Below are 27,548 nucleotides of genomic sequence, written 5' to 3' on the forward strand. Positions count from 1 at the left end.
AAAAATGAACTTAAGCTAAGAAATGATTAACTAGAATTATTAATTACATGAAAAAAACATGTGCTTTGTCTGAGTAACATAATTATTTTTTAGACGTGTAGTATAAAATTCTCCACTCTTAGCTAACTCTATCTTGGGCTTTTTCTTTCATTTGCACCTGGATAAGCAGATCAAGATTTTTCTGAATCAGCCAGCCTCTTATCATCAGCAAGGGATCTATTAGTTGGCAGCTTCCCTTCCATGCCTGATAACTCAGAAGTGCAGATTACTGTAGGTTGTTCTGAGCATTTTATAAGATCTTTTCGCAGAATGTTTATACCATGCTCAGTTCTACTGCTAGCCTGTTCTCCCTTTACACCTTTGTGTGAGCTGGCAAGAGCAAACAGGTACGTGATGTGTCAGACATCTGTGGATTGAGTTTGGTCTCCCAAACATATTAAAGAATAAAAATAATGCTGTTTTCAGAAGCGCCAGGTTGATGTTTTGTCATCAATTTTTAAATCCCCCTTTTTTTCTAGAAAAGTGTCTTGAGCCATTACACTGGGAATATAATGCAGTAACTATTGGTGTCCCAGTGGAAGTCAAAGGGAATAGACATTCCTTACTTTTTATTCTGAAAATATGCTATGGTAGCCTGTCTTAAGAAAATTATTCATGGTACTGAGCTGTACATAATGAAGAAATAATGTTGGACATACCTACAATACCAAGATACTGATTTTTGTTTTTGTTTTTGCTGACTTCATATAACTGTTTACTCCCTTCTATTCTTAGTTTCTCCCTCCTGTTTCCACCCATATAAATATGAATGAGTTACTTAATTTGTTGTCTACAGAATGTTTTCCTTTTGAACCCATCATATGTAAAGTTGGTGGTGTTCAAGAAGAAATACACTTCCTTTATAAAAGCACTTCCTCTTTTGAGACAGTGTAATCTTCCATTTTTATAAATACTGGGTTTTTTTTTAAGTGTATCAAAATTTAATTTTTCCTGATGTAATTTGCGAGTAATATTTAAGTCTGTCAGAATATGTAATTGACCATTGATTCAGTTCAGTCTTACTGCCATAATATAAAAAAATCAAATTTCCTGATAATTTCCTGATGTGGTCCTCATGAGGGCAAGAATTACCATGATTGTGTCGAGGAAACCGAGTGCTAACTTTTTCAGAGGCGCTTTACATTTCTTTACCAAATATTGTCTTCTTTAATTTTTGAATTGTGTTTCAAAATGGCAAATCAATATAAGCCAATCCACTTTTTAATAACAAAGAGAGCACTCCTTCCTCAGTATCTCAATAAATTTAGCTAACCCATCTTATTTAAGAATAGCTTTATAAAATTATATTACTCTGTATGCAGTTGGGACTAGCAATAGACAAGAAGAGGAGAAAGTTGTTTCTGGATTATGGAATACTGAATTCAGTTTCCATTAAATTCAAATTTTCATAATTAAATTACAGTATGAGTATAGTGAAAGATTCAATTAGTACAAACTCACCTGCAGTCTGAATTAGTATGGTTAAGGAACATATTTATTTGCTAGATTCAAAGGACCAACCGGAATTTTGTAATACAAGTTTCCTTTAGTCAAACCCAATTTTTAAAATTGCATCTATTTTCCTTGTGATCTATTGTTTTATTTATTCTTATTTTAACAATACATAATCCAACAATTTGTTTTTAATGAAAAATTGAGACATAAATTCTCAATGCGCTGTTAGATTTTACTTTAGAAGACACTACCAAAATACATGTTGTAATGATAAGGATATTGGGTGCAGAAGGAGACTTGTTTGTGAGTAAGTCTATGGCCCATTGGCACTTGTATCTGTCACCATTTGCACAGCAACACCTTAGTGTATTGTTTAGTATGTGAAAGGATTCATATTTATAAAATGCAAATATGTAAGTATAAAAATAGTGACATCTATATTTCAGATTGTGTGCACTCTTAAATAATAGAAATAATCTTTATCCCTTTTATGAAAAAAGTGCAGTAAAAATATGGGATGTATTTTTTCCCAGTTCTTTAGATTTCTTCCTTGGTGTTTTCATATAGTTCATATGTCTCCTTCTGTGTTCAATTCCAGTCAGTGTCCAAGTGAATTGGACCCATTCTCTATGCTGATATGGATTGTACATCTCTTTTTCTTTTTATCCCTTCTCCTCTTCCCTTCTCCTTTTTATTTTTTGGATGGGACAGAATTTGTGGAAAGTTTTACAAAAACTTAAGGCGTGCTTAAGCATTTTATCAGTTCAAAGTTGAAGTTATCTTGGACCATTTCTTTATTATGTCACGTTTGAATTAAGGATATCAGTGCTGTCTTCTGCTATTTTAGATAGTGTTATAGCAAGTGTGAGTGTTGTGATTTGCTTTGGCCCTGTTCACAAAATTACTTTCATAAAATTTTTCATATTTAGAGTGTCTGTGTGTACACACTGATACCCACATGCATATTTATACATACATATAAATATATATGATTTCATTTTTTTAAAAAAATAGCCCTATATAAAACCAAAAATATTAGTACCTTGGCTGTTTACTTGTAGTGCATGACTGACGTCCTTCTCAATAATCACATGATGCTTCTCTTGCTTAAATCATTGATTTCCATAATTTTTTTCTTCATTTCATCCTTGTTTGCCAAACACTTGTGACAAATATTTTTGTATTTTAACCATAGAGTTAAAATGCACTTAAATCTCCTGTTATTTCAATGTCTGCTTCAGGGAGAAAACTCCATTTTCCAAAAACATGATTAAAATAAATGCCTTATACAAAACCTCATTCTGTGTTCTGGTTAATGACTGAAATGTTGTATATCTGGATTTGTTGATAACACCTTTGTATACCTAAATTATGTATAGTCTGAGAGATTGTAAGATGGTGTGAATTTATTCAACTTCGGCACCAAGCATTTATTTCCTTTTCAGTGAGATTTGACATGCCCAGGTCCTGTTGATAAAATGTCAACCAATGGGACCTTGGAACTCTGCTTTCTCTGGCAAGATGCCACCCTCAAAAAGCTCTCAAAACTTGGTTTTTCTCCCAGGATTTCAATTAGTTTTATGGGTGGGGTCTTCAAGTGTATTCATGTCGTTGTGGAGGTATACCAAAATTTTTGATAATTTTCATTTGTTTTTAACATGGTTCATTGTCCAGAGCTGATTTGAATTGGGCCTCCCTACAAATCTAATAAATTATATTGTCACACAGAAAAGTTAGAGGCTGCATTCCTGGTACCCCTGATAAAAATAAACTAGCAGATGAGGAAGACAACTTTTCTGGTAAGATTTCTGGAGTGCATAAAGTGGGGACTATAGGGTTAAAAAGCCTGTTCCATCAGATCAGCTGGAAAAGATTAACACTGGGAGATAATCCTTCAAGTAGCTAATAGCTAGGCCTAATGCTGTGGGGGGCTTAAAAGTAATAACCAGCTCCTTGAATTATACTTGAAAGCCTTTTGTTAACCCCAGTGAATCTCCTAAATCAAAGATGTTAGTTGGATATACTGAAGAATATCGGTGACTGCCCAAATTGCTGCAATCTGGGTCAGCTGCAGCTTCTGAGGTATTCAAGATCTGAGGTATAAAAGTATGTTACAATAGTCCATATGTGAAGTGACCAAAGCACCTCTGGCTACAAAGAGTACAATTAGAGTAAAAGTGGATCTACGTAAATGCCTTTTCGATCAGAGCTATCACCTGCTTTTCAAGCGGAAGTTGCAGGTTCAAAAGACCATCAAATTGCTCACTAGGCCCTAAGTGAGATAATACATCCCTCCCTGGGTGGTGGTTATGTTTGTAATTGTATTTGGAAGTTATGAGCTGCCCCAGAATCTCTGAAGGGGCAACTCTTAAGAAATCTAAATCCCCATTCACCAATTCTAGGAAGCCCAAATATCCAAAGCCATTTACTGTTACTACCCCATCCAGACCCTCATGGCCTCCAGCTGATGAATACTGTGGCCTTATACTCCTTCACTTGGCTGGCATAGTTGATCTGTGGATGGCAAAAATAGTTCATTAAAAAGAGTTACATTTTAGGAATGGACATGGGTTTTGATCTTTGTCTTTCTGTTTCTTCTTCTCAATTCAGTGGACTGCTAATAAAACTTCACTTTCTGTTTGAAGTGGCTATTTGAAAAGTGATTGATGCTTATTGAAGTTATTAAGCCAATGGCTGCAAATTGTCCATCCTGCTTTAGAAAGTACAACTTTCTTTGTCACCCTGCATATAGAGGGAGAGGGGGCGGTCTAGAAATCCAAGAAATAATAATAATAATAATATAGGCCAGGTTTATTCACTACTTTTTAAAAACTTATGTTTAAAAAATTAGATTTATTCAACAAACCAGGGGAATTGGGTGTGAAGCTATATCTATACCCAGAATCCAGAATAGGCACTTTAATCACTGTACTGTCTTGAGCCTTTGCAAAAATGTTACCTAAAAGTACATTAGATTGCAGCTCAAATAGGCAAAGAAGGGAGACCAAGATTGTGTCTTTATTTTTCTCCTTAGTTTTTATATAGAATATATTGCAGTCGAGAGTGCTATCTTTAAATCAGAAGGTTAACAAGTTATTGCAAGTAATTTTATCCAGGAAATCTAATGAGAGAAATAATTCTAGAAAGCTGATAAGGAAAAAGAGGAGGGGGAAAGAAATAACAGGAGAGGAAATTATAAATCAATCTTTTTTTTTGCAATAGAGAATACGTGAGTTAAGTCATACTGCTTGTTATGCAGTAATCCAAACATTACAAAATAAAATGATTATTTCAGCAAGCAGAAAGTAAATAAGCAAATTATGACAAAAAGCAAAAAAGCATGGCAACTAGAGAGAAAAAAAGAAATGGCTGGTTTTTTTTGTTGCCATACAGGCTTTTGCAAAAAAAATCACCTCCATTATTACTTTATTGTTTTAAAATAAAATGCAATGTTTAAAACAGTGATCCAACATTTCTGGTGACTTGCTCCCATGTTATGGTTCATTAACCTCTTCTCAGGGCATGGAGCTTGCGAGCAACTTTCTCCAGTTCCGCTTCAATTGCAGCCAAGCTTTCCAGTTCTTGGTCCTAAAAGAAAGAAAAAATTAACGATGCAAATCATTAAAGCAGAATGATGTGTTCGCTTTAACTGTTGATCTCTATCCATGTACTAACCAATGGGTTCAAAACTGCTTAAGTTTTGGGAATTCAGCCAATGTTGGCTAGGTGCATTTATAAAGTTGATTTCTATCAAGTTGGAATAAGGATCTATCTTCCTCCAATTTAGCACTCTTCAGATGTTTTGGAATATAATTTTCATAACTCGTCAGTCAACTTCACTTCCTATATTCATTAGCCTGTATCAAATGCCAGGAGAGACATTATATCTGATACAGGTTCTAGTTTAAGGAAGAGTGGTCTGTACTATTTGGCAATGGTTCTACAAATTCCCATCTATCAGCCTAACCTAAAATAGCCAAGGACTGAACCTCAACTTTCAGTGTCTACTGTGATTCTTCTCTGGCTTCATTCCTAGGATATTCTACCATTCTGGATATTGGAAGGGCACAGCCTGCAGCACAAAGTGATTCAATGGAGCCAAGCACAAGAATATTCACAAGATCCTGTCTGCTGAATTCAGTCTATAAGATAAAACTCTTAAGAAAAAGCCAATTTAGATTTTCCTGATGCCAAAAAGAATGGTTGTGAAATACAATACTTTATGAATAATTACAACTGACAATTATTATCTTTAGTAGCCTAACCATTGTTCTTGCATGAATAGATGTACATGGATGTGCCCCTGTCATATTTCTTTTTCCTCTCACCCATACAGTCAAGGGTATTCAAAGAAGCATGGAGCAATGAGACAAAAAAAAAAAAATCCCCCTCTTCCTTTTTCTCCTTGTACTCAGCTGAGGGCAAAGAGTTTTCTTCTCCTAGTGGTACCTGAGCAACTGTTGTCAAGGTTATTTTGTTGATTCCCTGATGCATTGTTATTGCAATTCCATGAAAACCTATGCTAGAAAGGTGAAAACAAGCCAAAATAGTTAGATTAGAAGAAAAGAAATAATCACCTGGTTTTGTGATCCATTAAGTGGGCTTATTTTGTTTTGGGTACAAAGCTTTGCAACTACAGAGCACCAGAGGAGAAAAGGGAGGAGCAATCCTTTATATATTGTCTTCAGCAAAATTCACTCTATTGTGTAGCCAAATGAAATAACTGCCTTGGACTGTCACCTGTTTCCTTCCCACCTCTAAGTATCAGCATGATGGTGATGCTGCTTCGTTACTGACTAGAGCAAACTGGATATCTTACCTAATAATTTTCACTAAATTATATAATAGGTAGAATCACCTGAAGAGTCTCTTGATCAAGAGGTGGAGATAAAAGTAAGCCAGCAGATAGATGGATGGATGGATGGATGGATGGATGGATGGATGGATGGATGGATGGATAGATAGATAGATCTACACACACACACACACACACACAGAGCCACTGTTCAGCTCATTCAATGCACATCAGTCCTGCTGCATTAGTATTTGTGTGAAGGAACTGGTAGTAAAAGAACCGAATAAAGAGTGGAAGGTACTAGAGAGATAGAACAATCAAAGACAGAGAGAGATGCGTATTCTGCTACAAACCGCTTAATTGACCTACTGCCATTAAGTTGGATCCCCACCTCCAGTCCATGGATCAGCATTGGTCCGTGGTATGCCATCAACCAGGCTGCGCAAACAAATCCCCATCCGCAGGGATGCAGGCAGCATGCAAAACCACGCCCCCTCCAGTTCACAGAAAAACCTGCCTCTACAGAACCCTGGTGCCCAAAAGGTTGGGGGCCACTGCATTAAGTGACATAATGCCCAGTTTTACAGTAAGAATCAATTGCTAATTTTGTTGGCTTCTATGTAATAAAAGGGGAAGAACAGGTGAGCATCTGCTTTCTTTTAAAGCAGCAAGCTACTTTGGGTCAGTATGCAGAGAATCGTATTTCAGCCGTTGACTTGTCAACAGGGATGAATAATTCTAGTTCACTCCCTAAAACACAGTCACCAGAGACCATAACAATGTTTCCAAATGTTTAGGATATTATTTATTTCAGTCCTTGAGTTGAAGCTGTAATCAAAATGCGAAGGGCTATCAAGCGCTGGGAAAATCAGGAGATTCAGGCAGTTCAAATGAGTATAAAGATTTATTGCAAGCTTAACTCTCTACAAGAATCTGGCCAAGTGACCCTTAAAGGAATGTGCAGGAGTTAAGCAAGGAATTCAAGGTGGGCTGGGCTTAGATCTCTTGCAGGTGGACAGGGACTCATGACTTATGATACATTTGACCCCTCCCTCAACCTCAGCCTGGTCATCATCCAGAAGGGTTTGGGAAATATATTTGAAGATTATTCAGATTCAGAGCATTTTAATGGAATGATTTCTAACTTTTGAATCTGGATGTTTGACCAGAGCAGCTTTTGTAATATCCCATGTAATCACTGAAATTTAGGACATATACTTTACAGTATAAGGACTACATGCTGGGGCAATTTTTATTACAACTTTCCTTGTCTCCTTTGTTATAGGCATATTATTACAGGCTTGAACTATTATAAGAACTGTGAACTTGAATCCAGAGATCATCGAGCCACGTTACAGTCACTCTCTAGGCATAATAGAACCCACTTAAAACATTCAGGATATTTCATACAAAAGAATTATATTAGATATCATTTACCTCTAAAGATACAATAAAAAGACTCCCTGCTACATCCATCTCAGCTCACATAATGAGCTGAGTAGCAATCACAAGATGACAATTGTATGCATGTATAAATGGGGGTATCATGGGACAACCACCATCTTGCCTATTTTGCCTATCCGCCTCCAGTGGACATCACTGGAGAAAGCTTATAAAACACAACCTTACAATTTGGAAAAAGACAGAATAAAAGAGGAAACCCTGAAACAGCTCGAAATAGTGTAGAAAAGTTGCCCTGCACTTTCCCGTATCAATTCTCACTTGATTTGGTTTACAATTTCAGAGGGGAAATAAATTTCTGTGAATTTCTTTTGGAAGGGGTAGAGTGTTCTTGCCCTAATTTACTTAAGACGTAGTCGAGTGTGGTATGTGAATGGCTGGTCTTTTGCTGTCAGCATTTCTGCAGCAGCCTGCAACCTCTCTGGTTTCCCCATCTTCTATTATCTGCTAACTCTGACTAGAAAATAAGCTCAGAATTTCCACCAAGAGAAATTCTCAAGCATTCTTCTGGCTTTTAACACTTCATTCAAAACATGGTTTCTACAAGAATTTGTCAACCTACCTCTGTCCTCCTGTTTGCACTTCCTTCTTCATCCTTTTTTTCTTCAGGTATGGGAAGAAGTGGAAAACCTTGTTCGCTCTCCTCTTTTGAATGATGCTTCTGCAGCCGCCTTGCTTCATCTTCTGGAGAGTTATGGAGGTCACCTGTGTCGTGGGATTTGACAGCCATTTTCATGGATCTATCTGGATCTTCATCACTTTCATTCTCCTCTGCACGCTTTGTAGTAGTCAGTTGTTTGGCCAGTTCATCCATCTTGTTCCATCTCTTAGCATCTTCTACATCTTGGAAAGGGTTTCTTTCCATCTCTTCACTTTTGGAATTGCTGTCAGGGGGGGAATCATCATCCTGTCTTGTTCCATCTAGAAAATGATACCCTCTACTATTCATGCTGTGATATTTATCTGTATCTTCTGAGATATTTTTGTCATCATCTTGATTATCTATAAGGAAAATAGATATAAATCATCTGTTTTCTTTTCCTTCAGAAGTTATATTTTGGTGCTATCACTAAGACGAAGAAAGCTGATTTAAAACCTTGTCAAATGGCCATCTAAAATACAAGGCATTGGAGTGTATTAGGATGTGAAATCACCTTTGCAGAGTACGTGAAATGGTCCTATATCATAAAATTGATCAATCGTCTGGTGCTGTGTAAAAAGATAAGCCATTTTTGAGATTTGGTGCACTGACCCCAGTTTACCAAATTAATTACTCTTTTAGTGGGGCAGAAAATGATGCTAACTATCTTCTGTGTAACTTGCTTTGTTATACATAGTTGATATAAAATCTATTAGGATCTCAGCAGTGACGTGCAGTCAGGGAAGGCAGGGGAGGCGGAGCCTCACCACTCTCATCATGAAAATAAAAAAGAATTACTCCAGGAAGCCGTGAAAGTGGCTGGGAGAGGCGCGCGGCTTGGTTTAGCCTCCCTGGACATCTCAGCAGCAGCCCCAAGTGTGTCGATCTCACCATTTTTTACATCGGGCGATCCTTGCAAGGGGAATGGGACCACGTGTGCAGGAGGCTCCTCAGCTCCAGCCTCAATCAGCGCAGCCGCGGTCCCCTTCATCTTGCCTCAGGAAGGAGGGGAATGGGACCACGTGTGCAGGGGAAGGGGATCGTGGCTCTGCTAATCTGAGGCTGTGCGCTGAGGAGCCTCCTGCACACGTGGTCCCATTCCCCTTGCAAGGATCCCGGGCTCGCCCGATGCAAAAAATGCCTAGGTACCATGTTTCCCCGAAAATACAACCTGTCCCACACTCACTGACCTAGCGTTATCCTGAAAGCGCCAAGTTACAGGAGCCGGGGGTGGGGGGAGCGCTCACGTTGCTTGCCGCCTTCGGAATACCGCTAGGTTGGGGAGTGCCTGCTGCCGCCGCCCGCTGCCACCCCGCGCCGCCCCCGCCCGCTGCCGCCCCGCGCCGCCGCCGCCCGCTGCCGCCCCGCGCCGCCGCCGCCCGCTGCCGCCCCGCGCCGCCGCCGCCCGCTGCCGCCCCGTGCCGCCGCCGCCCGCTGCCGCCCCGCGCCGCCGCCCGCTGCCGCGCCGCCGCCGCCTGCTGCCTGCCGCGCCGCCCGCTGCCGCCGCCGCCCCGCGCTGCCTGCCGCGCCACTGCCGCCCCGCCGCCACTGCCCCACTCCGCTCCGTGCATAACATCCAAACTCCAAAACTTTCAGCATCGGCCGCTCTAGGAGTGCTCTCTATGGTGGGCCGGCTGCTGGAAGACTCTGTCCGGAAAACTCTCTGTCCGGCAGCAGCCGGCCCACCATAGAGAGCACTCCTAGAGCGGCCGATGCTGGAAGTTTTGGAGTTTGGATGTTATGCACGGAGCGGAGCGGGGCAGCGGCGGTGGGGCGGCACGGGGCGGCGGTGGCGCGGCAGGCAGCGTGGGGCGGCGGCGGCAGCGGGCGGCGCGGGGCGGCGGCGGGCGGCGTGGGGCGGCAGCAGGCGGCGGCGGCGCGGGGCGGCATAGGGCGGCGGCGGCGCGGGGCAGCATAGGGCGGCGGCGGCGTGGGGCGGCGGCGGCGCGGGGCGGCAGCGGGCGGTGGCAGCAGGCACTCCCCAACCTAGCGGTATACTGAAGGCGGCAAGCAACGTGGGCGCTCCCCCCACCCCCAGCTCCTGTAACTTGGCGCTTTCAGGATACCGCTAGGTCAGTGAGCGCGGGACAGGTTGTATTTTCGGGGAAACACGGTACCTAGGCATTTTTTACATCGGGCGAGCCCGGGATCCTTGCAAGGGGAATGGGACTACGTGTGCAGGCGGCTCCTCAGCGCACAGCCTCAGATTAGCAGAGCCGCGATCCCCTTCCCCTGCACACATGGTCCCATTCCCCTCCTTCCTGAGGCAAGATGAAGGGGACCGCGGCTGCGCTGATTGAGGCTGGAGCTGAAGAAACTTCTCCGTTTGGGCTGCGCCCCTGCGATCGGAGCAACCACGTGGTTTGATGACGTCACCAGCCTCACCAGTCATAAACGTCACCGCACGTCACTGGATCTCAGAGTATGCACAGGTGGTTATTTCAATTAGCCATCATAATAGGAATAGCATTTAGACTTATATACCACTTCACAATGCTTTACAGTCCTCTCTAAGTGGTTTACAGAGTCAGCATATTGCCCCCAACAATCCGGGTCCTCATTTTTCCAACTTCAGAAGGCTAGAAGGCTGAATCAAAGTTGAGCCGGTGAAAATCGAACTGCTGGCACTTGGCAGAATTAGCCTGCAATACAGCATTCTAACCATTGATCCACCACAATACTTTATGTAAGGATTGCATAGTTTCCATGTGGCAACTATCCCCAATCATATATATTTGAATACCCTGGACTACAACTCTCAATCAATGTGAACAATTGCTATAGCTCAGTGAGCCTCCTATCAACTTTGAATTGTTTCATTTGTTTGCCCAGGATTGAAGATTTAACCACTGTAATTTAGACTTTAGTATATTACAGAAACAACTATGTATTATAATATCTACTTCATGCTTAGAAATGTAGTTGATACAACATATTTCAATATAGTTTTACTCCATACGTGATATGTTGCAACCACTGGTTGTCAATTGCTGATACTAACTTTTAAAATCCTAATGAGACCTATTTAACATAAGAAACTATTTCCATTTCTTTGACACCTGTTCCTATCATTTACAATTAAGAGCTTACATATAAGAAACAAGATCTTCTTGGTTGTCACCCCAGTACTTAGGAAAGCTGTTTGCTGCAGGGCTCAAATATGCGTCTCAAATAAGAACATGTGTCTTCTCCAATTTATTTCCTGCAGAAATGCTGGATTGTAATTCTTATAATTTCCCGGTTATCATATCCATTTGCTGGAAATTGAAATCCTACACAACTGGAGGCACTATGTTATGAAAGCCTGAATTATTATTGGGGGAAGATTGGAGAATATCTAAGGTGACAATCTTATTTGCTGAAGCTAGAAATAAATGTATGTAGGGAGCATGTTTGTTTGTTTTTACAAAATTCACTAAAATTGATGTCCAACATATTCATACAATCAGTCAAAATTCATTTATGGTCCAAGGCAATGGTGGGTTCCTACCAGTTCGGTCCCGTTCGGCCAAACTGGTAGTAGTTTGGTGGCCTGGGTTGCTGGAAGCAGCAGTGACCCATGCCTGTCACACCCTCAAACCGGTTCTCCGGGCAGCACCATAAGCACTGCCATTTTGGTTTTTGCTTCTGCACATGTGCATCAAGCGCAGGCGTGAAACGCCCATGAGCGAACTAGCAGTAGTGACTGTCGGAACCCACCCCTGGTCCAAAGCCAAATGCAAGAAAAAAGACTAACAATCTATAAAAAGGAATAAAAATTGTGAGATAAATGCTGAAATAATTAACAGTTGCTATTCAGTAGCATGAGGGAGGAACCAGATGGTTTGCAATAACCAGGGCTATTTATAAAAAGTTTGCAATCTTTTTTGAGATTTCTCAAGAGTCATCACCCAGAAGAAAAGCAATGGCCTCCAGGTTGCAACAACAATTAGAGTTGTGTACATGTATTAAGTTCAATAATCATTGACTGTAAAGTGGACATTTTAATAGCATATGTAGACAGATTCTAGCTCCAAATCTGACCCAAAACAAGTTTGGTTTTCATATAGGAGACTTATATTTTTATTTTTATGCATGTTATTTATCAAATTTATACATCATCCATTTCACCTAAGTGGCTCTAGATGGTTTACAAATAAAAGTCATACAGCCATATAAAAATATAGATAAAAACAAAGTTAAAAATGGTGCATAACTACTGTAAGTTTAAAACTTTAAAAGGCAGAAGGAGCACCCTCAAGCCAACAATCAACCCCAGGGATTTATGTGGCAATAACAATAGCATTTAAGCTTATATACTGCTCCATAGTGCTTTACAGCATTTGCTGGGTAGTTTATAATGCAAAAACATTATTTGCATATTGCCTCCAACAATCTGGGTCCTCATTTTACCGACTTCAGAAAGATGGAAGGTTGAGTCAACCTTAAGCCAGTCAGGATCAAACTCCAAGCTGTGGATAGAGTTTGTCTGCAATACTACACCAGGGCTCAGATGTTGTCTTAATAGGTAATGCCTCAATATGGGCCAAAGAAAACAGTTTACCATGTGGACTATATAAAAATATACTTAGGAACAGTCCTGGGAGAAGGGGAAATGGTGCTGTAAAAGCTATGGGGAATGTTGGCTCTTATCATTTTGGATATCTATATCCAGATCCTCTGCTTTAGTTAATCCCAAAGCTACTAGCGCTGACAGGATAAGATTGCAAAATGTGAAGTAATCATTAATCTGTCATCTTAGCAGTAAGGAGAAGCTATCTAGCAAGTAAGTTCCTCAATAGACTTGCTTCAGCCAAAACCTAAAAGATAGCAAATATGGGCCACCCCACATATTAAAAGTCGAGTTTGAGCCCAAACTAATAGACATACCATCTTCCCTTTGATCATCCACATTATCTGAAGTGGTAGGATGTTCCTCTTCAGAAGCATTCCTCTCTTGAGTCTCTTTTTCTTCATCCTTTTCTTCTTCCTCCTCCTCCTCTTCTTCCTTCTCAACTTGCTCTCTGATCTTGCCAACTTCTTCTTCCTTCCTTTCCTCCTGACTCTCTTTGAAAACATGTTCCTTCTCATCCTCAGATTCCTCTGGCCCTGCAACTTCTTCAACTTCCTGCTGCGTCTGCTTAAGAACATCATCTTCTCTGGTGTCACTGATGTGATTGTCTATTGTATCACTCCAAGGCAATCCTTCCATTTCATCAACCTCATTGCCCTCAAATTCTGCTATGTTCTCCTTTTCATCATCAAGATCAAAATCTTGACTCCTTGGCTCTCTCTCTTCCAAGCTATTTCTCTCCTCCTCTTTCAAAACATCTTGTTTATTCTGAAAAGACTTTTCTGCTTCCAGCTCGGCCAAAGAGGCCGTTGGCTTCTCATTGTGGGTCTCCTCTGATGGATCTGAAGGTCAAAAATAGGAGAAACAAACTGAATATGGATTGAAAGCCATATTAAAATAGAATTGCAAACTCAAAGCAAATCAATTTCACATGTCCTTTTGGACAACATTATATATTTCTTACCTGCTTTTATTTAACTAGAGAGCAGCATATTTTTCCCCCAATCTACTATTTCAAGATTGAATTTCATGCTTTAAAGGTAGATCAGACTACTCTATTTCTAATTCTATTCCACTAACATATGAGTTTATTATCCCTAATATACTAGCTATAAATTGGAGTAAATTGATACTCGATATCACTGGGCTTTAGCCATAATTTAGAAAAGTATAAGATCTGGATTAAGTTATATTCTTTGTTTTATCTCGGTTAAGGATTCCCAATAAGATTTTTTAATGCGTACATTAAAAATTATTCCCTGTTCTGATGCAAACGAAAGAATGTCTAGATAGAATTCTTTTTAGAATATAGGATAAGATAAATATAATCTTATATGCATTCTTAAAATTTCACTTTTCCAAAACTTTCACTTTGAGTCTGCCAAAAAGTATCCTGGGACTCTGGATTTTTTGCCATCACAGACTAACTTGGCTCTGCTCCTACAATTTCTTTAAATAAAGCAATTAGTTTGCTACAAATGTAAAAATAGATTAATTCCCCCTCAACCCTAGAAATCTTCATGTGCATTGACACATCAGAGAATTTGTTTTTCAGTCGCTAAGTTGTGTCCGACTCTTTGCAACCCCATGGACCACAGCACGCCCAACCCCCCCAACCCCAATCCGCTGCTAATTCCTGGACCTTGCCCAAAATTATGTTCATTGAATCGATGACACTAGCTAACCAATCAGAGGAAGTACTGTTTGAAATGTAACTCAGGAAGGTCAAAAAGCTCAGGTATTTGTACTTCCTTTTTCTAACAGAATAGAATAACAGAGTTGGAAGAGACCTTGGAAGCTTTCTAGTCCAATCCCCTGCTCAGGAAGCTGATCCTATACCAGTGGTGGGGAACCTGTTAAACACCAAATGCCCAAAATGTGTGCGCGCGCAAGCCCAAACTGAAAGGTGCATGCACGAGTGTGCACATGTGCAAACATGCGTGCACGGACATGCATGCACAGACATCCGCATGCATGCACAGCAAAGACCCAATGACCAGCTGGCCGGTGGGAGGCGGGGCATCCCAACACCGGCAGTGTGGCAAGATCTTTTTCTTTCGTGAGCTTCCGTTTTGTCGTTTGCAGGAAAAAAGAAGCTCTCAAAAAACTGCCAGGGGGATCTGACCTGGGGTGAAAGCGCGCGTGCCAGCAGAGAGGGGTCTGTGTGCCACCTCTAGCACACGTGCCATAGGTTCACCATCATGGCCTTATACCTTTTCAGACAAGGGGATGTCCAGTCTATTCTTAAAAGCTTCCAGTGATGGAGCACCCAGTGCCACATTCGAAAGGCAGCCCGTTCCACTGATTAATTGTTCTCATTGTTAGGAAATTTCTCCTTAATTCTAGGTTGCTTCTCTCCTTGACTAGTTTCCATCCATTGCGTCTTGTCCTGATTTCTGTTGCTTTAGAAAATAGGTTGAGCCCTTCTTTTTGTGGCAGCTCCTCAAATATTGGAACATTGCTATCATGTCACCCCTAGTCCTTCTCTGCACTAGACTAGCCATGCCCAGTTCCTATAATCATTCTGGGTATGTTTTAGCCCCCAGCCCCCTAACCATCTTTGTTGCTCTTCTCTGCACTCTTTCCAGAATCTCGGCATCTTTTTTTATACTTTGGTGACCAAAACTGGATCCAGTATTCCAAATGTGGTCTTACTAAAGCATAAAAAAATGGTACTAAGACTTCACATGATTGTGATTCTATCCTTCTGTTACTGCAGCCTCTTAGCTTGTTTGACTACTGCACTCCTGGTTATATTTTATCACATTTCTCTGTTTCTGTTGGCATTAACAGTAATTTTTAAATGATTGCTGTATTATATTGAATATGTTGTTGGTTATATCAAGTAGTGTGGGGAGCTGGCTTATACTACTTTGAAAAAGTTAATTGTTAAAAAAAAATTCTATTTCCCTTTTTCCCTATTTTCCAAAGCTTTAGAAGGCAAGGCAAGACAAGAAACAATGGATGGAAACTAATCAAGGAGAGAATCAACCTGGAATTAAGGAGAAACTTCCTAACAGTGAAAACAGTTAAATAGTGGAACAACTTTGCCTTCAGATGTTGCGGGTGCTTCATCACTGGAGGCTTTTAAGAAGGGACTGGATAGCCACTTGTCTGAAATGGTATAAAGTCTCCTGCTTGAGCAGAGGGTTGGACTAGAAGACTTCCAAAAATGTTAAGCTATATGGTGTTTGTAGCTGTTTGTAACATAATTTTCCTTATTGGTTAAGATCAACACAACAGAAGGCTTTTAGATGCTATCAAAAAAAAATTGTCCTTGCTGTGAACCAAGCAGTGCGGAGATGACCTGGTCACAGTTGTCACAGAAACCAGTTTGGCTGTGAAGCAGGTGTGTGTCCCAAGGCCATTTGAAATAACATCCACATTTGCTCGGAAAGGATTATGTAGAGGTTATGCTGACATCAACCTCTTTCTGTGTTCCCATTGCCTTGGCTTTCAAGGACTTCAGAAAGCTCATCTTCAAAGCCACTGTTTTTCTTCTGCTGCTCTGTTCTTTCACTTGCTCCTGTTTCAGAAATGGAAAATAAGAACATAAACATTTTTTCAGCACTTCTTTAGTTGTCGTCGTCATCATCAATATGTGTCCCCTCACCGTTACAAATGCATAATATACCAAAAGTCAAATCTAAGGGTTCCAATATCCAATATTCCAAATTCTAAGAGGCAGCTACAAAGAAGAGGGAGTCAGGCTGTTCTCCAAAACACCTGAAGGCAGAACAAGAAGTAATGGATGGAGACTAATCAAAGAGAGAAGCAACCTAGAACTAAGGGAAAATGTCCTGATATTTAGAACAATTAATCAGTGGAACAACTTGCCTCCAGACGTTGTGGGTGCTTCAACACTGGAAATTTTTAAGAAGAGATTGGACAACTATTTGTCTGAAATGGTGTAGGGTTTCCTGCCTGAGCAGAGGACCTCCAAGGTCTCTTCCAACTCTGCAGTTTTCTGTTATTCTGTTAAATCTTTCCTATTTAGTAATAGGGGAACAGGAGAAAGAATTACAACTGGAATAATTACGACTATGATGTATACTACTATAAAAACATGTGCACAGAATGTCACATGGCCAGCTAACTTAACTATGACTTCAACTACAGTTACAATCAATACCAGCTGTGGCATTAATTCATACTTCTTTCACTAACAATTCTGCTTTCGTCATGATGAAGATAGCAGTGCAGTTTCTGATCAAGCTTCCTGAGAGTATGTTCCCTTAAAGTCAATGGATATACAGGTTGTCCTCACTTAACATGGATAATTGGGACTGGAGTTTCTGTTGTTAAATGATTTGGTCATAAAATGCAATGTCATGTGATTACTTAGAGATGGCAATCCAGATAGTTCCAATTGTTGTTGTTGTTACACAAGGACCACAGGTTGATAGAGGAGAAGCTACTTGCCACTTTCTGACAGATTCCAACAGGAACTCAATGGGGACGTCAACGGGAAGTTGCAAGTCCCAGTCACAGCAAGTCTTTTCTTAGATAGCTTGCAAGTAGGCCGGTGGGCAGGTAAATGCTACCAAGTGCAGGAGGGCAAGTGGGGAATAGGTGCTGTGGCACAGTGCAAGTGTGGGTGGATTGGAGGTGGGAGCTGCAGCCTGACATGAGTGCAACTGGGCAGATGAGTGTTACTGAGTGCAGATGGAGGGGTACTATAGAATACAAGATCACCAGAATCTTGTATTGTGTAGCATGGCTTCTCTGTACAAAAAGTGGCAGGAATGGGAGAGCATTACAGAGCAACTTGCAACTTCCTGCTGGCTTCCCAAATGACTGATTTTTGAGGCAGCTGTTATCCATACCCATGACGTCCAGCTCATAGTTATCAATATTTACTTACTTATTTATGTCAGACAGCATATCAAATGTTTTCCTGAAATCAAAGTATATTATGTCTACAGCCTTCCCAACATCCATTAAAGTAGTTCTCTGAGTTCTCTGACCTGAGGTTTATTCTTAACAAATCCATGCTGACCTGTTAATTACTATATTTTCTTGAAGCATTTACAATCTCCTTGTGATCTGCCCTACAATTTTATCAGGCATTGATGCCAACTTGATTGGTCTGTCATTTGCTGCATTTTCTATTTCCCCCTTTTGGAAACCAGGGAAAATATTTTGTGGCATTCTCACATTATGTATAGACATAATCCTATCTGTATTACATTTTTAAAAATTCCCATAATAGTAGATAGCTCCCATACACAAAAGGCACAACATTCCAACAGAACTGTACCTTGAAATGCAATCTCTTGAAGCTCCCTTAGTAAGTTTTGATGGCGAAGGATGGAGCGAATTCTTTCATCTGAAAGAACAGAAGGGCTTATTATTTTAGTAGCAACAAATTGAGGTGGCACGCAATGGTTTTGCTCATTATAGTTTTATTGGCAGACCAGTTACTTGAGTTCAACTTGTCTACACTTTTTTTTAAAAAAAAAATTAAAAATGACTTTTGACATACATGTTCTTAAAACTTTAACATTCAATCTTGTTAACTTCCAAATAGTTTAAAAGAGAATTGGAAAGCAAATGTACCTCCTTGGAGAGTTTCTAGGCATTCTTGGCTGATTGAAAGTGGTTTTGGTTTCGCTACTGTATTAGAAATAACCTCAGCAATGCATGTCATCACCTAGAAAAAGACAATATATTTATATGGATTTTAGATTTAAATTTTCCCTCATGTTTTGTTTTATATGTGAAGCTCTCCTTCCACCACTCCTGTTCTCTTTTATCCTTGCAACAATCTTGTGAAATAGCACAGATTGGGAGCCACCTGGCTTTGGTTAGCCAAAAAGCTTCAAAGCTAAGAAGGTTTTGAACATGGTCTTCCTTTCTATCATGCTGAATTCTAATCCAACATTAACATAATATTGTCCCATTAGAATGAAAAATCTGTGTGTGATTTCAATTAAATGCAGTGCAAACTTCTCAGCACCATTTTTGCTATTTTTTCATAGTCGGAATTACTATCCTTGGCATTAAAATTATGTTTTGTTTCCTTTTACATTATGCTGTTCTTTTTCATGTTCCTTTCTGCTTCCTATATTCTTCCCATATACTTAGGTTTGTACCAAATTTGAATTGAGCAGGCTTTTAATAAAGGATATCATCCAACAGAAAGTTATGATAGAGAACTCTTTAGAGAGAAAGCCCATCTATGGGTTTTTAAAATGACGAATATATTATTGATATAATCTAGGTCAGGTCACTGTATAAACAAGTCTGGGTCACCAGCCAGCAAATGGTATCTGTGGGATTAGAAATTAGATAAATGCACACGCAGAGTTGTAAAATAATATTCATCTGCTTTTTAAAATCTCTCTTATCATGGATTTAAGGCTTTATTTTAAATACACTGAATAAAAAGACCTATGAAATTTATATCTATGTTGTGAGACTTTTTTAGTAGAAACTTTCACTTTGTTTTCCATTGGGGGAAAGTATTATTCTTGATTTTCATGTACCACGCATCTGCACCAAGAAAAATTTGATCTGTTGCTTGAATTACTGGGTTTTTTTTATGTACAACATCTCCATCTTGTGTGGAATGATTCAATTTATTTGCTTTTATCCATCAAAAGCTCTTTCTAAAAGTGTCAGCCCTTCGAAGCTGTCCAGATCAGGATACAGATTTCACAAGAAGATTAGAACTAAATTCTATATTAGAATCTTGCAAGTCTAATTGTTTTTTCCCCTTCTCTTTCTCTTATACTTGAGTGAGTCAAAGAGAAGCCATCCTGAGTTTCTTCCTAATAATGTCTCCCTTCTCAGGGCTTAAAGAATGCTTTTTTTATTTTTGTAACAGCTTCTGAATATTTCCCTCAAAGCCATCTCCATGGCTCGCTACAAAAAACCCATTATAGCCTACCTGGGGGTTATAAACAGAAAAAACAAGTATAGGTAGATATTTTTATCCTATAACTAACATCACATTCAAACTTCTGAACAATCCACTCAACAATTACAACTACTACATCTCCCTACTTATCAAACTCATTTTAGAAAGGCACTCTTGGATATTATTGGTTGATATCCTTGAAAATTACTAATCCCGTATCTGAATTTTTTTGGGCAAGTTTCACATTAATATTTTGAAGGTGTTCTAATGTCATCCAACCATATTGTGCAAATAATGAGGGAAACTTTCTTTCTCTTGCCAAAGCTATATCTACTTCTGTCTTTCACTATGCTGGAGATTTAGACATTTTGTTCTTATTTGGGAATTGGCAAGCCTTTCATTGCTAAGCATGTGTTAAAACTTCACAAAGAATTGCACATAACAACAGACTGCACATGTGTGGGAGAGAAAATATGAAGGTTTTGATTGTCTTTCGAAGACTGCATCAAATTAAAGGAACAAATGAATATCTGAAGAAGTGGGTGTTTAAACAATTGATTATTCAGATGAATTGTCTTTCTATTATTATGCATAGATAGATATTGAGTGCACGTGGAACACACAACAGTAGAATTGACCTAAAATATTAAAATAGCAAGCACCAAAAATGCTAATTCATATTATATAAGCAAAAAAATATCTATTTTTAGAAAGTAACCTCCATTCCATCAAGTAAACATGAATGTCAGGATTTCAAAAACCTTCATTTCAGGTAAACAGTGTGCAGTCATAAGAAAAGAACAAAAGGAATCAGAAAGGTATCGAGGGGGGAAATTTTCTGTAGCAAATAGCAAAATTAGAATTATTGTCCTAAATTTGTCTTGTAGTTTCAGCACTAACAAAAAGTGAGAATCTTTCATATTATTCCAACAATAACCAATGTGATGTAAAAGCAAAGTGCCAAATTCAGGGGGACCAGCTTTGAACTTTTTCCTATTTTCAGAAATGCTTCGTTTGTGTGTTTTGCTTATTTTCTTATTTGATTTGAAGGTTAGTTAAGGATAATAGAATTTTATTTTACAATGCAATATACAATGCAATAGCAAAGTTGGAAGGGACCTTAGAGGTCTTCTAGTCCAACCCCCTGCCTAGGCAGGAAACACTATACCGTTTCAGACAAATGGCTATCCAACATCTTCTTAAAGACTTCCAGTGTTGGGGCATTCACAACTTCTGGAGGCAAGCTGTTTTAGAACCACTGAGTAAATAACTCCTTACTCTTCCTCTCTCTCTCTCTCTCTCTCTCTCTCTCTCTCTCTCTCTCTCTCTCTCTATATATATATATATATATATATATATATATATATATATATATATATATATATGTGTGTGTGTGTGTGTGTGTGTGTGTGTGTGTGTGTGTGTGTGTGTGTGTGTGTGTGTGTGTGTGTGTGTGTGTGTGTATTTGTGTTACAACCCCTGGTATTCCCAAATATGGGAGGAAGCTCACTACACCCTCTTTCTGTCCTTTGGCTCATTACAGAAAACCATCCAGGCAGAAAACCATTTTTTTTATTTTTAATGTTGCCTTTTTATATTTGTGTTGTATTTGTGCTGGTAAATAAATAAAGGGAGACTAGTATAGATCTATTTCAAGCTATTTAGCTCTCATCAGCTAGCCATACCCTTAGGTTCAAATCCCAGTAAGGGTATGGCTAGCTGATGAGAGCTAAATAGCTTGAAATAGATCTATACTAGTCTCCCTTTATTTATTTATCAGCACAAATACAACATATATCTATCTATAATATCTATCTATCTATCTATTCCTAACTTCATATATCTATAATATATATCTCAGTATTCCTCAAAAGCTTCCATAAGGTTAACTTTTTCATTTTATTGCTGCATGATAACTAAGGGAAGCTGCTTGAGCTGAGAGAAAAATGAAATAAAGTCGCACTGGTGTTTCCATAATAGAGGATGCAGCTGAACGTGGCTCCCCCCAGTTGCATCCCAACACCTCAACTTCCAGCCCATTGAACAGGCATGTCCAACCCATGTTCTGTAGGCTGCATATAGCCCTGAACAGTTAATAACGGAGCCTCACAAAATATAATAAAATATATTTTAAAGGACATTTGTTATTTATATACATTAACTATATTATATTTTATGTGTGGCCCAAGACAATTGCTCTTCACTCAGTGTAGCCCAGGCAAACGAAAAGGTTGGACATCCATGCCATAGAAACTTCATTTGTGGAGCTGCACTTTGCTGTATTACTTGAGAACTTAGTGAGGATGATGTTGGTAATTTTTTGCTGTGGAAGTAGGGTGAATGTATAATCATATATTTGACCTTCTTACATTGTCAGCTATGCTAGATGAGTATCAGTTGCTGGAAGGGCTGCTTACAGAAGTCAACCTTAGATTAGAATTTGGCTACGTGTCTCAGCAAGTGACAGCATATGGCTGACCTTGGCTGGATTTAGAACCTAAGTTGGATGGGGCCTGTTTAATACTTGGAAATGTGATCACCAAGGACTTCCAAGCAGAGACCGCAAAACATCCTAGGTGGCAAATAATTTCTCTCTGTGTGAATGTGGCCACACACTCACAGAAGTAGAACTCAACTCGGGGGAATCTTTTCCTTTGTTTTTACAAGGGAACTCACTGATTTTCAAGTGCTTTTAAATGAGAAATAGTGTTATTGGAAAACATCTTGTGCTGCGGTAAATGAGCAGAGTGTTTACCAATGGTACTGAACTACAACTGTTTGTTCCTGTGAACTTCAATAGGACTTTCCCCCATGTAACAATCTATTGGTTTCAGATTCCCAGCATTTTCATGTAATAGTCTATTACATTCTCATTTTCATATAGTTCATTGGATTTCTTGGATAATACTGTATTTAATTGTTTTTGTATTATATTTGGACATTATAGAAAAATATCCAATAGATTGTTTAAGTATTAATTGTATATAAAATCGTGGAATCATAGGGTAGGAAGATAGTTTGGAAGTCTTCTAGTCCAGCTCCTTGCCCAAGGCAGGAAGTCTTAAACTATTCTGGACTAATTGTTGTCCAAACATTTCTTGAAAACCTCCAGCAATGAATTATCCACAATTCCAGTTTTTCCATTAACTGTTCTCATTGTCAGGAAAAGTTTCCTTATTTCCAGGTTCTCTCTCTTACAATAAATCTCTTTATTTTAATAGGTTTTCTGGCTCGTGTACTATTTTCCTCTTTGTATTGTAGATTTGTATCCAAAATATGTACTGTAATAAAATCCATTTTTCTACCAGCAAGAAGAGTTTTCTTTTTCTGTGTGTACCTTATGCTATTCTTCTCTCTCAATTTTTTGCTTTTTCAGATCATTTCCATTTGACTGAACCTATACAAGATTGTGCAACAATCTATTTCTAGTGCTTTCCTTTTATGAGGCAAAGGGTCACTTATATTTGGCCCACAGTCCAGCAAAAATCTGCTTAAACCCATTCATATCTAGTCTGCATATAGTATATCTGACATTAGATGTCATATAAACTTTTATACAAATATTATTCAGGTGCCATATTCTTTTATCTTTAGCAACAATATGCTGTCCTGTGCTTTTTCTAGTATTTTTCTATTTTCTGTTACTGAATTCTATAGCATAGCATGCCTTTTTATAGTGCAACACATGAATTCAACACATGGACAATACTTACGCTGCAATAGCATCATTAAAATGAAAGAAAATGCAGCACAGATTCAATTGCAACATTTTGGGCTTCCAAATAAGACAGCAATCCAGATGTTTGAAATCCTCCAGAAACAGCTGGTTGGATATGCTGACTTCTAAACCAAACAGCCCTCAGGAACCCGGCTGGCAGAAACTGCATAGAGTTGTAGAGTGCAGAGTTTTAACAGTATTGGAAATTATAGTCTGTTTGTAGATATTAAGGATAATTAATACAGCAAAGAAGCTGGAAAATGTTTCCTGGTTGTTTTGTTCCATCAAGGGAAAATTAAGAAATCCCTTGTCATTAATTACATTAAAAATGAGGGAAATAACTACATTTTCTATTTAGGAAAATTAGAAGAGGGCAGCAATTTTGAAAATCCAGCATATTAAATTAAATAATTGACTATTCTGACTGTAAACTCTAGTTTGTTTATGGAAGCCACACATATACACAAGCCCCAAGTAGATATCAGACCCAGCATTGGAAGCTTTTCTAGCCTCTACAAGTCTCAGGATTTTTGGCCAACTTTAGCTCTATCTGGAAGGTGTTAACCTGGGAAGAGCTTTCTTAACACAATATTCATAGAGCCAGGCAGGTGCTTATCAACTTGCCCCTGTATCCATTCAATAAAAATCAGCCAATGTTCAAATCAAGCATTGGCAACCTGTATTTAGAAATGTATGAATTCCTTTTCATGAATGGATTTACTTGTTCATATGCAGTCTGTGAAATAGCCTATGTATTCATATCTCAGTCTCATAAATGATAGAAGTATATTGTTCATCCAATTTGCCACACAGGCAAATAATAAATATAGGAAAAATATTCCAGATTCTAATTGTATATATGTTATAACAAGGGAAAGGTTCCCCTCGCACATATGTGCTAGTGGTTCCTGACTCTAGGGGGCGATCCTCATCTCCGTTTCAAAGCCAGAGCGCTGTCCAAAGACGTCTCTGTGGTCATGTGGCTGGCAAGACTAAACGGCAAAGGAGCATGGAAGGCTGTTACCTTCCTACCAAAGGTGGTTCCTATTTTTCTACTTGCATTTTTACATGCTTTTGAACTGCTAGATTGGCAGAAGCTGGGACAAGTAACAGGAGCTCACTCCATTATGCGGTGTTAGGGGTTTGAACGGCTAAACTGCCAACCTTTCTGATCGACAAGCTCATTGTCTTAGCCACTGAGCCACTGCGTCCCTTTTATGTTATACAGTATACATATATATACCCAACCCATCTATCCAGAAAGTTTAAAAGCATGAAATGGAATATCTAATTCACACCCAAACGAAACCAAAAAGCAAAACACTCCACTCCATTGGCACCATGTCGTTCAATTCACACAAGCCTGATATAATGTATGTGTATCACATACATAATACACAGTTTTCTCAATCAAAAGTATATTGATATGTGCCCCAGAAAACTGCACCAAGATGAAATGTTATGGATAATTTGGCAGGAAAAATAAATACATTCCAAAAATGTCAGTACCAACTGGAGTTCAGAGGCAACTCTTTTTCCTTTTATCAAAAAATATCATTCATGCAAATAATTCTTCAAATCCAGATTCGGTAATTATGTCTCATCGCCACTATGCATATACCATGTAGGCTTTCAGTTATCAGGAGTTTACTGTTCCTTTAGGCCACCTGAATAATATAAATATGTATATTTTTCCTTTGGCTCTTCTTTTGATTTATATTGCCTCCTCTGTATCTAGTGACTTGTAATGACCATTTTCAATATGTTGTCAGCAACTCTTGAGTTTTTAAACAGCAACAGGTAAAGTCTAGCTGACAATGAACTTACACAGGATATATATGAAAAGCTGATCCATTAAATTTTCATACTTTTAAGAAAAGCATTTATAACTGTTTCTGAAAGCTAAACAAATTTCCCCATTGTATTATTTGGCCATGCATGTTAATCAGGACCAAAAAATATAACAAATAAAATTTCTCTGTAGTTTCATTTCAGACACTCTATCAGTTATAAAACCAGCACAAACCTGATTTTATAACTGTACATTTGCACACATTCTTTATTTCTTCATGGATGCACTTGCAATTATACATGGAGTTTAAAATATTTATTGCGGTTATTTTTCATAGTTAGATCTACAAAACTTCTGTGTAGACTTGAAAATTTAATGTGTGAAAAGACTTAGCAATCCCATTATTTCAAGAAGGTTTAAAAATGATAGATCATACATTTATAGATTTTTACATACCTACCAATAATACATAACAATATTCCTGCTTCAAATCTTTTTACCCCCCAACTCACCTTGGTGTCATCTTGAGTTGTTGGATTTGTTATTGGAAGTGAAATGACTGAGAAAGAGAGAAAAGAAAGAATGACTTTAATATTTCATTCTCTATGACAGTTCCAACCAGAATGCTTAATAGATTGGTGGTGTGAAGAAAATCAGTAGAGAGGTACACAGGAGACTGTAAACCAGACCACTAGTATATAAAACAAGCATCAGAAATTTGCTCACTTTTTGCATTTAAAAAATAGTTGCTACTAAAAAAAAGAATGGATGAACTGAGCGGATGAGTTTATGGAGGACTCAATCTGCAATCAGTTGAGTCTGTCTAGTGAATGGAACCATTGTTCGTAAATGCATACATGGCATTGAAAGACACAAGTAGAGCAGTAACTGAGAAGAATGGACATTTCATAAGACTGAAGATTAGAATTGCAATTTCTTTTGGTTTTTAAAATAAAACTCTTTGCCAACTGTGCTTTGCTGTTTTGGAACATTAAAAAGTTTGAGTAAAAAGGAGATTCTATGGAGATTCTCAGTCATCCAGGTCGTGGTTGTCCCAAAGGTGCTTTTTCAAGAGGCAACTGGTCTTTCTGTTTTTTTCTTTGTAGACATTTCGCTTCTCCTCCAAGAAGCTTCTTCAGTTCTGAAGAAGCAGCTTCTTGGATGAGAAGCTAAATGTCTTCAAAGAAAAAACAGAAAGTCCAAGTTGCCTCTTGAAAAAGCACCTTTGGGTCAAGTAAAAGGGAACTTGACATTCAAGGACGATCCTGTTGTCACTGGCAATAGTCTAATGAAGTCGCTAGATTTCCTACCGCTATCATCATCATCATCATCATCATCATCATCATCATCATCATCATCATCATCATCATCATCATCATCATCATCATCATCATCATCATCATCGCAAAGCAGGCCTTCTTGTTCGAATAGGCGCCGAACACCACCACATCGCGCTGGCCAGTACATTGGCTATTCGGGCAATGGCCTCGGCGGCTCTGTCCTTGGTGCTGAAAAGGGCAGCCTAAAGAGGACAGCGCCTCGGCGCAAGTTCTCCCACTTGCCTCTTGAGCTTACCTGGGGCTACGAGGAGGAAGGCTGCGAAAAACGCCGCGCGAGTCATTCCGCTGGTCGTAGGGACTGCGGGGTGAAGGGTGGGGCCGTCCGGCTGCGCTTCTTGGCTTTGTCGGCGGGGCAAAAAGATGGGAGTGGGGCCTGGCTTGTCAGAGGCGATAGGCGCTGACCTTGACCGAGCGCCGAGTCGCGAAATAGATTATCCGCTGTCCTTGCCCGTCCCAAGATCCTCTGCCTTCTCGAAAGCGGCTGCCGACAATCTCCGACCGAGCACTGCAGCAGCAACCTGGCTTATATATTCGGCCCCCTCTCCTCCGGAAACGGCGTCAGGAGGAAGCTCACGCCCCCTCCCAGGAAGGCCCCGTCCAATCGCTCCTCTGCGGGGGATTGCAGAGCCAGGATGAGGTGAAACTGACCCTAGCAGCGCCTCGCATCTGGAAGAAAGAGGCAACCAACAGCAAGTTCGACCGCTCTCTTTCCAAGCTGTAAAAAGCGCGCGGGTGTTTCTTCCCGTATGGATCATCTCTGGTGCTGGATAAGCTGGGAGATGAAAGCTCAGCCCATCACACTGAGAAACAGGGAAGGCAGGATGTCTTCTGAAGCATCTTTACGATCCTGTGCTTGATACTTTTTAGGACTACATTTTAGTGTAGTGAACGGCC

The 27,548-nt window shown here is 39.4% G+C and overlaps 1 protein-coding gene across 2 annotated transcripts; it reads right to left on the bottom strand.

The window, feature by feature from the left end:
* Nucleotides 1-4,498: 4,498 nt before the first annotated feature.
* CHGA (chromogranin A) lies at nucleotides 4,499-27,184 on the bottom strand. 2 transcript variants are annotated; one of them, XM_081951737.1, is made up of 8 exons: nucleotides 26,890-27,184; nucleotides 25,827-25,873; nucleotides 18,502-18,595; nucleotides 18,203-18,271; nucleotides 16,370-16,468; nucleotides 13,260-13,784; nucleotides 8,313-8,752; nucleotides 4,499-5,082 (listed from the first exon to the last, which is right to left on the bottom strand). In XM_081951737.1, the coding sequence occupies exons 1-8, from the start codon at nucleotides 26,933-26,935 to the stop codon at nucleotides 4,999-5,001; spliced, it is 1,404 nt and encodes a 467-aa protein (XP_081807863.1). In that variant the 5' UTR covers nucleotides 26,936-27,184; the 3' UTR covers nucleotides 4,499-4,998. The 2 variants fall into 2 exon arrangements, with proteins under 2 accessions (XP_081807863.1, XP_081807862.1); XM_081951736.1 differs by having other exon boundaries at nucleotides 8,313-8,743; nucleotides 13,248-13,784.
* Nucleotides 27,185-27,548: the final 364 nt, after the last annotated feature.

The sequence above is a fragment of the Natrix helvetica genome (assembly GCF_964273705.1).
Source record: "Natrix helvetica genome assembly, chromosome: 1".
NCBI classification, from domain to species: Eukaryota; Metazoa; Chordata; class Lepidosauria; order Squamata; family Natricidae; genus Natrix; species Natrix helvetica.